The 11,607-nt window shown below is 53.9% G+C and overlaps 1 protein-coding gene across 1 annotated transcript; it reads left to right on the forward strand.

Moving 5' to 3' along the window:
• Nucleotides 1-1,564: 1,564 nt before the first annotated feature.
• Nucleotides 1,565-9,624, forward strand: EMP2 (epithelial membrane protein 2; the record flags this gene model as incomplete). Its single annotated transcript, XM_080704092.1, has 4 exons — nucleotides 1,565-1,642; nucleotides 2,902-2,992; nucleotides 8,043-8,189; nucleotides 9,437-9,624. The coding sequence occupies 4 exons, from the start codon at nucleotides 1,565-1,567 to the stop codon at nucleotides 9,622-9,624; spliced, it is 504 nt and encodes a 167-aa protein (XP_080560218.1).
• Nucleotides 9,625-11,607: the final 1,983 nt, after the last annotated feature.

Consider the following 11,607-nt stretch of genomic DNA (forward strand, 5'->3'; position numbering starts at 1 on the left):
AATGATAGCTTCACATGTGCACATAGCATCATTTTTTACCCCAAAAAGTTAAGTTTTATTTGTAAGGTTTTTTTGTTGTAAAGAAAGTAAACATGCTGCTATAATCTCCATATAAGTGATAGCCACGGATGGTCGACTCACCAATCTTAGCTGTACCTAGCATTATTTGACCCTTGATATTCAAAGCATTCTTTCAAGTGCTAGCCCATCTATGTTTTTCCTCCTTTAGTGTGAATTATCCCAGCTCAGACAAGTTCTCACATGTTGGTGCCTGCATTAGTCAGCATACTACAGCTATAATCCAAAGGGCTGACCGTGTAACTCAGATTTATTTGCTCACAGTTCTGGGTTCAGCTGGGGGCCTCCAATCTCGGCATGGCGGCGCTGGGAAGAGAGAGAGGAGAGCACATGGGCTGAGCTCCTTACATCATGGAGGCCGGATGCTCCAGAGAGCAAGGGATGGGAGGGAAACCTTATATAGTCCCCAAGGCCGCAGGCCCAGGGACCCACCTTCTGCAGCCACACTCGACAGGCCTGAGCCACCACCCAGATAAACGCATGGCGGTGGGTTTATCCACTGCTGAGATTACAACCAAGCCTCGCTTCCAATATTGCCACCCCATTTCCGTGAGGGCCGGGGACGCCCCGAATCTAACCCATTACGGTGCCGTAGGTGTCTTTGATAGTTGTCCACTGTCGCTTTCATCAGTTTGATACAATGCTGGTTCTTTTGCCAAGATCTCCAATTTCATTCCACAATCATTTCCGGTTGTATAGTATTCAGATTGTCCTACCAGCGGGAAAGAAAAAAAAAATCCTCTGAAATCTAAACTAACATTTAAGTCTAAACTAACATCCAGGGCCTATTTTTCAGTCGGAGTCTCTGTCCAAGGTGTGTAGCTTCCATAAACTGTGGCTGCGCCGTCCCCAGCTACTGCAGGGGGAGGGAGTGCCAGGGGCCTACGCCTGCTCATCTGTGCATCAGCTGAAATGACGGGGGAGGGGAGGAGGCTCAAGCTAGCTGCAAAGGAGTCTGGGAAACACGGTCTTCCTGTGTGTTCAGAGAGCAGAAAAAGAAAGGACTACTGTCTGCCACACATTGTATTTTATGAGCCGACCTTGTTCAAAGAGTGGTAGATATTAAGCGAAGGGGTGTCTGAGTGGGGATGAACTTTATAAGTGGCCAGATCATTAAGACATATTTTTGTATTGTGATCATTTTGCTCTGTTATAAGTCGGGGCCGCTGGTAGCAAGTGCTCAGACAATCAGTTTCTGGAACGCAGATCAAGAACAGCTTTGCAACTCACAGAGTCACTCCTTCCTGACATGGTGCCCCAAGCCTGCTGAAGAGGCACACAGCTCTTCTGAATCACAGACCATAACTGGTCCAGTCCAGTCTCTAAGGGAGGAAAGATGAGAGGAATTATTTCTGTTTTTTCAAGGACCCCACTGAAAGCCACTCTCTGGTCATTTGCATTTTGCTGTGTCGTTGACCGACGTGAACCCCTCTCGCCCCCTTCAGCGCTCCGCGTGCTCCTCCGCCCACCCTGCCCCGCCGCGAACATGTTGATGATTCTGGTCTTCATCATCGTCTTCCACATCACCTCCGTGGCCCTGCTGTTCATCGCCACCATCGACAATGTGAGTCGCCATGCCCATGATGGCCCTGGAGTCCGTAGAGGCAGGGTCAAAACCTTGGTCAGAGTGGCGCTGACTTGGGCATGCTCCCTGCCCCAGCATCCCCCGAGTCCAGCCTGCGTGCAGGGCTTTGGGAGCATCTTGTGTTCAGGTTGGACGGCAGGTCCTGGAGAACAGGGGCCTCGGCCGGCTGTGACGCTGGGCCCTGGGGAGCCCGTTGAAGACGCTGTGTGAACTCAGCTCTCCTGCAGACCCGGGTCCTCAGCCCAGCACCGTGGCCATCTTGGAGTGAATAATGCTTTATCTCAGGGCTATTCCGTGTGGCATCCCTGGCCTTTGTCTACTAAGGGTCAGTAGCATCTCCACCCCGAGTATGACAACCACCGATGTCTTCAGACATTGCCAGCTGTCCTACGGGGAGTAACCACCTTGCATTGAGGGCCACTGCCGAGATCTCCCAGGTGGCCCACCCCGACATCTTACCGACCAGGAGCCTTTGTTGCTGGTTCACCTGGCCTGTGCCCGCCCTAATAGAGTCCATGCTTGGAACTTTCAGATTCTATACCAGTCCTCTAAAAATTTAACTTTCCTGTAGCATCCAGCTGGTGACCATATGGCAAGACGATATGGAATAACCTGTTGGCCTAGATTAATATCCCTCCAGGCACAAAACAAGGCTTTTTTTTTTTTTTTCCGGTACTGGAGATAGAATCCAGGAGATATACCCCCAGCCCTATTTTTTATTTTTTATTTTGAAACAGAGTCATACTCAGAGGCTCACTAAATTCGGGAGGCCTCACTAAGTAGCTGAGGCTGTCCAGGAACTGCAATCCTCCTGTCTCCGCCTCCCAAATGCTGGGATTACAAGCGTGCGCCACCATGCCCCGGCTTGTCTTTTGTTTGGAATGAACCCAGAGCATCTCACTTGCAAGGTGAACGCTTTGCCGCTGAGCTGCATCCCAGCCCACCGCGTGTACTCTTACCACCACCAACCAACTCAGCCCCGTCTGTCTGCCACGGGCCCTGAGGGCACAGGCCGCCTCTGACGCTTCTGCGGGCTGCAGCCCAGGCAGCCCCTGGCACTCCTGAAAGCCGGGGTCCCATCCCAGGCCTCCTGACTCAGGTGTCCAGGTCACTCCCCTGCTGCTGCAGCTTAAGAAGCCACGGAGCCCGTGAGAGCCCGTGTCCACGCTGAGCCTTGCTCGCCCCAGGAGTGGGTGTCTGTGTTGTTAACCTGCCTCTGTTTCCATTTCTTGTTACAGGCCTGGTGGGTAGGCGAAGGATTTTCTGCAGATGTCTGGAGGGTGTGCCTCAACAGCACGAATTGTACGGAAGTCAATGACTCCTTTGCAGGTGAGTGAAAGCACGCAGGCGACAAGGAGCCGGGCCACGCCCAGCGGCTGCGGCTCCTTGCCCTCCGCGGGCGGGTGCTCGGCGCCCCCCGGGGCAGGGAACAGCATTATCCGAAGCCACCACACAGAACCCAAACTGGAGCCCACGGGACAGAGGGACCCGCTGCAGCCGAGCCGACCGCATCCCTCTGTATCTGTGATCTCACGGCCCTGCCGGGCAGTGGCCACTGGGAAGCTAAGGCAGAGAACAGCCAGGTTTTTTCAAATCAGCCAGAAGCCAGTGATGGAGCCAGGATTTCTGCCTAGACGTGGCCACCTGTGAAGCTCGTGCTCCTAGACACAGAGAAATGAGGGCCACCTCTCCATCTGCCTGTATCATGCCAAGCCCGGCCGGGAACAGCCTTCTTCCAGGCACTCTGCCAACCCCGGCTGTGGCCCGTGTGTGAGGCTGGCAGGAGAGCCTGCTGCGCACTCTCTCTTGTGGTCTGTGGCACTATTTACTGGATCTATTCCTTAAAACGGGTCATCGAACTACAGGCTACATTCAGCCCAAAGCCTGCTTTGGTGTGACCCACAAGGTGAAACTTTTTTTTAACCTGTTTGTGTGTGTGGTACTGGGGATTAAGCCCAAGGACATTCTACCTCTGAGCTCATCCTACCTCTGAGCTAGGGGTGTACCTCTAGCCCTATCTTATGTTTAGTCTGAACATGGTCTCACTCGGCTGATAACAGTCTCACTACTTGCTGAGGCTGTCCTCCAACCTGCGATCCTCCTGTGTCAGCCTCCCAAGTACTGGGATTACAAGCGCGCACCACCATCCCTGGCTTTTTTTTTTTTTTTTTTTTTTTTTTTTACCATTTTTAAAGAGTTGTTAAAATGAACACCCTCCCTCCCCCAAGCAGAGCAAAAAGCAAAGAATAAAGACAAGCTGTAAAGCCCAGAAGCCGGAGGTATTTTCTGTCTGGCCCTTTCCTGGAAAAAAAAAAAAAAAAGCGCTCCTTGCTTATAAGCAGCACACTTTTTCTTTGCTGCAGTTCATCGTGAAGGGCACTCTCCATCCCTGCCTTCAATGATAAACTAGCATTGCTTACCCTAAAACAAGGAAGGCTTTAAGAAAATGCTGAAAAGCAAATGCCTTTATTAAAGGCTTCTCTCCGGACAGCTCTAGGCCTGTGTCTGGTTCTTTTTTGTCTTAGAACAAAATAAAACTCAGAGACAGCCGTCCCTCCGCATCGGCAGGGGATGGGATCCAGGACCCCACAACAATACCGAGGTTTGCAGACGCTCGCGTCTCTTACATAAGATGGCATCGGTTGGCCTGTTACCCACACACCTCCTCCTGTCTAATTAAATCATCTCCAGATTTCTTCTGATACCTGATAACGATGCCCACACGTGGCTTCCTGTGTGCATTTGGCGAGGTGCCAGGTGCAAGGCAAAGTTTTGTGGAACCTTCTGGACTTTTTTCCTTGAATATTTTCCACCTGTGGTTGGTTGAATCTGAGGATGACGTCACAGACGCTGATGGGGAGACACAGGCGTCACCTAAGTGCTGAAGCGCCCTGCACAGGGTCTGTGGGAGGCTCACGTCTGTCCCATTGAGCGTTGCGGTCCTTGGGGCCCTCGCTCGGCTTCAGCCACGCTCATGTCAGGGGCCTCCAGTGTCACCTTCTGCACCTCCCCCAACTTTGAGGAAAACACATACCTGTTCTAAAAACACATACCTGAGCTGGCGCACGCTTGTAATCCCAGGGCTTGGGAGGCTGAGACAGGAGGATCGCACAGGTTCGAAGCCAGCCTCAGCTACTTAGGGAGGCTCTCAGCAACTTAGTGAGACCCTGTTTCCAAATAAAATATAAAATAGGTCTGGGAGTATAGCCCAGAGGTAGAAAAGCCCCTGGGTTCCACCCCCAGTACCACACACACAAAAATACCCCCAAAAACAAAAAACGCATACCTGCCGGGTGTGGAGGCACACGCCTGTCATCCCACTCCCCGGGAGGCTGAGACAGGAGGATCACAGGGCCAAGCCAACCTCGGCAACTTAGTGAGACCCTGTTTACACATGTGCGTCTAGTCCTCTGAAGCTCTGGCCCCATCATAGGAGACAAATCGCTGACAATAGAGATTCTTGGGGCTGGGCCCAGACCGCAGCAGCAGAACCCCATGGAGAGAGGCCCAGGAATCCTTTACTTTTAACCAGCAACATTGGGTAATTCCTGGGCACATTTAGGCAATGCTGCTCTAAGCGAGAGGGGTCACAGCCTCGGCCCTGCCTGGGGTTCCCTGGGGGCTTTTCCAGTCTGATATTCTGATTTATTTAATCTCCGTGGAGTCGAGTGGGATGTTTTTAAAGTGGAGTTTTAATTTACAGACGAGGAAATGCAGACTTCTTAAGGGCTGAGTTCAATGGGTTTTGACAATTGTACAACACGCCCAGAAAACCACCATTCAAAACAAGAAAGCGACACCTGCCCCCCAAACAACCCCAGGAGGGCCCTGGGGACGCCGGCCCTGCCCCCTTCTGCCCCAGAAGCCCCTCAGCCTTCAGTGAAGGTTACTGCTGCCGGTTCTTAGGGTTGGTGGATTGGTGTCTGAGCTGTGTGGTTGTGGGAGAGGGTGGGGCATGCCTGTTCCTTTCAATTACAAGAAACCAGGGTGCGGCTAGATGCTCTCCTGGTGACCCCAGCGCGCAGCCAGAAGGAGTTATGATCCTCTGCTCTCAACACCTCTCGTAGGGAGTCCCTTGGGAGCTCGGCTTGCAAATTATGCTCCCTGTGGTCCGTCTCAGGCAAAAATACACAACTGCAGCCAGGCGTCTTGGTGCATGCCTGTAATCCCAGTACTCGGGAGGCTGGGACAGGAGGATCACAGGTTCGAGGACAGCCTCAGCAAGAAGTGAGACTCTCATCAACCTAGTGAGACCCTGTTTCAAAAGAAAAATTAAAAACCGGGCGCGGTGGCGCACACTTGTAATCCCTGCGCTTGGGAGGCGGAGACAGGAGGATCACGCAGGTTGGAAGCCAGCCTTGCTGGCTTAAGAGACCCTGTTTCCAAATAAAAATATAAAAATTAGGTGTCTGGGAATGTAGCCCAGAGGTAGAAGGGGTTCCAGGAATCTCAGTACCACCACCAAAAAAAAAAAAAAAAGTGAAAAAAAAGAAAAATTAAAAATATAAGGCTGGGGATGTAGCTCAGAGGTAGAATACCCTGGGTTCCAGCCCCAGTACCCAAATGCACAACTGCCCAAGAAAAAACAAACAAAAATAAGGAAGTTTTTCCTTCGATTTTCTGCACAGCGCGTCCTGGCGAGGGCTGGACTCTCCTCCCTCCGGCGCCCTGACCCTTCTCAGAGGTGCTCACCCCCCTGGGTAAAGGTGAGGAAGCCGAGGCCAGGCAGGCGGCCCCAGGCCACGTGCTCAGCGCCCTCTGCTCACGTGACTTCAGCTGTGTCCTTTACCCCGGGGCCCCTCCACCCAAGACCTCCTTCTCACTGGAACATCTCCGCACTGTGCCAGGCCCTCAGGCCTCACCTGCTAACGCTGATCTCAAAGGAAGGTGCTCCCCTCCTCGGCTCCTAAGTGGTCGTCAGAAAGTGTTCCTCTTATGTCTTCAGGGAGCCGGGGGTCCTTGGAGCACTTTCAGAAGAGACCCAAGAATTCCTCTGCGGACCGTTCTTTTTATTTATTTTTTTATTTTTATTTTTTTCGGTACTGGAGATGGAACCCAGGGGCATTCTACCTCAGAGACACCTCCAGCCCTATTTTTTATTCTTTATTTTGAAATGGGGTCTCATGGAGTTGCAAAGGGCCTCACTAAGTAGCTGAGGCTGTCCTTGAATCGTGATCCTCCTGTCTCAGTCTCCCAAATGCTGGGATTACAAGCGTGCGCCACCAGGCCAGGCTCTGTGGACTGTTCTTTTTATTTATTTTTTCTTTTGCGGGTCTGGGAGTGGAACCCAGGGGCATTCTACCTTCGAGCTATACCCCCTGCACTATTTTTTTTATTCTTTATTTTGAAACCAGGTCTCACTGAGTTGCAGAGGTCCTCGCTAAGTAGCTGAGGCTGTCTGCAAACTGCAATCCTCTGGTCTCAGCCTTCTGAATGCTGGGATTACAAGCGTGCGCCACCACGCCTGGCTTCTCTTGGACTGTTCTAAAGACCAGAACCTCAGACCCCATCCTGCCCTCTGGAATTGGGCCTTCCAAGTAGAACCTGGGCATTTCTACTTTTAAAAATTCTCATCAGCTGGGCATGTTGGCACACACCTGTCGTCCCAATATTTGAGAGGCTGAGGCAGAAGGATCACAGGTTTAAGGCCAGCCTCAGCCACGTAGTGAGACCCTTGGTAACTCAGCAGGACCCTGTTTTAAAATAAAAATATAGCCAGGCGTGGTGGCGCACTCTTGTAATCCCCGCATTTGGGAGGCGGAGACAGGAGAATCGCGCAGGTTCAAAGCCAGCCATGCTGGTTAAGAGACCCTGTTTCCGCTGGGCGTGGTGGCGCACGCTTGTAATCCCCGCGCTTGGGAGGCGGAGACAGGAGGATCGCGCAGGTTCGAAGCCAGCCTCGGGCGCTGGCTTAGGAGACCCTGTTTCCAAATAAAAATGTAAAAATAGGTCTGGGAGTGTAGCCCAGAGGTAGAAGGGTTTCCAGGAACCCCAGTACCACCAAAAAAAAAAATAATAATAATAATAATAATCAAAATAAAGTTAATAAAAAAAGAAAATAAAAATATAAAGGGCTGGGGGTGTATCTCGGAGGTAGAATGCCCCTGAGTTCAATCCTTAGTACCAAAAGAAAAAGGTCCCCTGACCATGAACGAAAACTGTGGGAGCCACGACCTGACCAGGAAGAACACAGCCCAGTTCCTGCCCCGTCATCTGGATAAGGCGGGAGGACAGCTGTGGTCAGGGGCGCAGGTGGACAGCAGAGGGAGGGTTCTGGAAGGCCCCTTGGCTGCCCCGGTGCACACACCGGCTGCTGCACCCTGGGGCTCTCTGGCCGCGGGCCTGGTCCTCAGCCCCCGCCCTCGCCCTGTGCCCTCAGATTACCCGACCCTGCAGGCGGTCCAGGCCTCCATGATCCTGTCCACCGTCCTCTCCTGCATCTCCTTCCTGCTCTTCCTGCTCCAGCTCTTCCGCCTCAAGCAGGGGGAGAGGTTCGTGCTCACCTCCATCATCCAGCTGATGTCGTGTAAGTACGATACGCGGGGTGCCAGGGGCACCCTTGGGAGCAGAGGCTGCGTCCACGCTGCGCCGCGCTGGGGGTCGGAGAAGGCGTCCGGAAGGCCCAGAGCCTGTGTCGGGATGGGGCGGGGCCAGGCCCACGGGGGCTTGAAGCCGCTGGAAAGGGCTGGGGTCTTGGTCCTGGCCAGAGGGAGCCATCAGCAGGGTCAGGCTGGCTGCTGGCAGAAATGTCCGCCTTGTACCAGGAGGAGAGAGAGGAGCTAGTCACGGCCTTCGACCTGGAGAAGCTCGGGGAAAAACGATTCTCCAGCACTCTTCCTACCTCTGAATTTCAGCAAGGCTGAAAGTAGATGAAAAATGTTCCACAACTTGACCGTCTGTGGTTCTAAGCTGAGCACAGAAGGTCTGGGCCCCTGGATGGACAGCCCCATATCGAGCTGCCTGGCTGGGGAAGGTTCCCGCGGAAAGCCAGGCCCTTAACCTCCTGCCGTCACCCGGGCCTGTGAATGTCAGCCTGGCAGGCATTGGGATACTTTGTACATAAGAGGAAATCCAGTTATCGATGACTTCAGCCATAAAGATGGTTGCTGCTTTACATACTAAGTGGCCGGGAGGTGGAAAGGACCTGAGTCGGTTTAGTAGCAATGGCCCAGAAGGGCTGCTGTGGCTCCAAATGTTTCATCCTGATCTCACAGTGTCTAAGGCAGTAAGTAGGGAGGAGAACAATTAAAGAATGCTTTCTCCTCCTTCGTCTCTTTTCGGGACTAATATCTTTCATGGAAGGATTTCTGTGGCAGCAACAGGGGACGCTGACAGATGTGTCTATAAGCTCTAGCAAGTAAACGAGGCTGTCAATCCCTGGGCCAAAGCGCCCCGTGTGTAAATAGAATTCCAGCAGAACACAGCCACGCCCGCTTGTCTCTGTATTAAGTCGGCCGTCACACTCTAGTGGGAGAATTAAGTTGGTGTGACTATGACTCCCCCCCAAAAAAAGAAGCTTGAGCTATTTATTTGCTGTCTAGCCCTTTAGAGGACCAATTTGCTGACCCTGGCTCAGACCAAGAATGACCAGGCAGCAAGACTGGGAAGCGGGGTGGGGGGCGTTAGAGGAGGTGGCGGCGTTCTGCCATGAGATACTGGTTGTGATTTTTCCGGTAGAGTAATCCAAATAGCTGCCGCTCCTAAGCCACGAGGCTCTGGCCCCGGGCACCTGGGGTCTGTGATTTATGGGAACCCTGGCCTTCTTCCCGACAGGTCTGTGTGTGATGATCGCAGCCGCCATTTACACCGACCGCCGCCAAGACTTTCACCAGCGGAACGAGTGGATCTACGCCCTGACCCAGGGGGGCGGCTTCGGCTACTCCTTCATCCTGGCCTGGGTGGCCTTTGCCTTCACCTTCCTGAGCGGCATGATGTACCTGATCCTGCGGAAGCGCAAGTAGAGCCCGCGCGGCCGGCCCGCCCTCGGGAGCCACGCTCAGTAACCGGTTTTGTATATAATCAATTTTTGTGGTTTTTCTAGCAAACATATTGTTTCCTTTAAAAGCCAAAAAAAAAAAAAAAAAAAAACATAAAGAGAGAGAGAGAAAGAAGAGTTTTTGCCTTCTTGAGATGAGAGAAGACCGTGAAGGCCGGCATTCGGCACGCCTGCCCACCCGACGAGACCCAGCCGTCGAGACCAGGAAATGCGCGCGGGATGTTTCTGCCCCTGGGGCTTGGTGGGGTGCTCCAGAGGGACGGGCGGAGGAGGCCGTGGGTTTCAGTCCCGCCTTGCCGGCCTCTCCTCAGCTTCCCTTCCTGAATCTTCCAGAAGGTGGGATGAGGAGGGACCGCTGTGTTCCCAGATGTGGAGCCGAAGCTCCCTGAGAGACAGCGGGAGACAACCCCGGTGTCCTCCCTCCGAGTGAGCCTGAGCCCTAAGCCTGCCACCCTTAGGCTGGTGTCGGGTGTGGGCAAAGCAGAAACCTCTGCTTTGGTCGGTCTTGGGGTCCTGGCCTGGGGACCTGCGTTTCTAAGGAGCCCCCCACGTGGAGGCTCAGATGTGTTAAAGTTGGGGACCACGGCCCCAGAGCAAACCTGGGCCTCACTGCCTCTCCTGCCGCTGTTTACATCTGGGCCACCGAGCTCCACTCCCAGGCCCTGTGACGTCTGGAGGGGCCGCGCAGCCACCTCCGCACCCCCACTCGGATGGGTTCGCCCTTCTCTTCCTGCCTGCATCCTATGCCTGGCTTCTATTAGCTCCTATTCCAGGAGCCTCAGAGGACCCCTCACCCATCCACCCATCCATCTACTCATCCACCCGTCCATTAATCCATCCATCCATCCACCCACCCACCCATCCACCCATTCATTAATTCATCCATCCTTCCACCCACCCATCCACCCACCCACCCATCCACTCACTGACATAAATGACGTGCTTACCACACACAGGTGCAGGGCTTAGCCCTTGTGAGACATTCTCTCTCCTCATGGGGCTCTCAGTCCACAGTGGAGACCACTAGAAACCATCAGGAAAGCTAATTACAAAGTGCGGTGGAACCGCAGAGTATGGGGGGGGGGCTGGGAACAGGCCCCCGGTGGTGGGAGGAGCTGGCTTTGCGGGGGCCTCTTCTTAAATACCCCGGGGCATTCCGATCCGTCTAAATAGAGCTCCATTCAGCTCAGGCAGATGGCATGTGCTGGACAGCGCCTGTCTGTTGTACCCAGACAGCACTTCTGGGAGGGCCTCAGCAGTCCCACAGCGAGCCAGGCAGAAGCGGTCCCCGGAGCCGAGGTCCTCAAGCATCGTTGGGCATCGAGCCGCCCTGGGAGAATCCGACTCGGCAGGGTCGGGGAGAATTCAGAGACCACCCCGGGGAGAGTGGCCTTGAGGGATTTATCTGTAGGTGTCACAGTACACGGAGCCGGGTGCAGTGGGGAGACTGGGATGCTCCCCAGGATCGCAGCCCCTCGCACGGCACCTGCTTCCTGGTGTGTTCTGAGTGGCAGGCTGGGACTGGGTGCAGGGCCTTGGGCTGTGTAAACACACCAAAGTCAGGGTGAGCTGCCACCAGCCCGGCTCCAGTGTGACTGGGGGGCAGTCCAGGACCACCAAGCACACCTCGTAGTGCAGGACGGCCCCTCACTCACCCGTTGGATTCCGACAGCGCCAGATGCTTATGGGGTTCCAGGCACCGGATGCAGCTCTGGAAATAGAGGCAGTCGAGTCCAGATACACTCTCCCTGAGTCCAGTCTCTGAGACAGGACCCATCCCCAGGGAGAGGCCACCAGCCTAGTGTCCTGGGGCCAGAGACGGGACAAATGGTCACTGCCACACTGAAATCATGCCAGTCGTGTTCAAATGCGTGCCTGTGTTTAAACAGCCCCGGGGTGTGCAGAAGGTCGTGTCAGCTTTGTGCTGAAGTGTTCACCAGACTTTCTT

The sequence above is a fragment of the Muscardinus avellanarius genome (genome assembly GCF_963383645.1).
Source record: "Muscardinus avellanarius genome assembly, chromosome: 10".
NCBI classification, from domain to species: Eukaryota; Metazoa; Chordata; class Mammalia; order Rodentia; family Gliridae; genus Muscardinus; species Muscardinus avellanarius.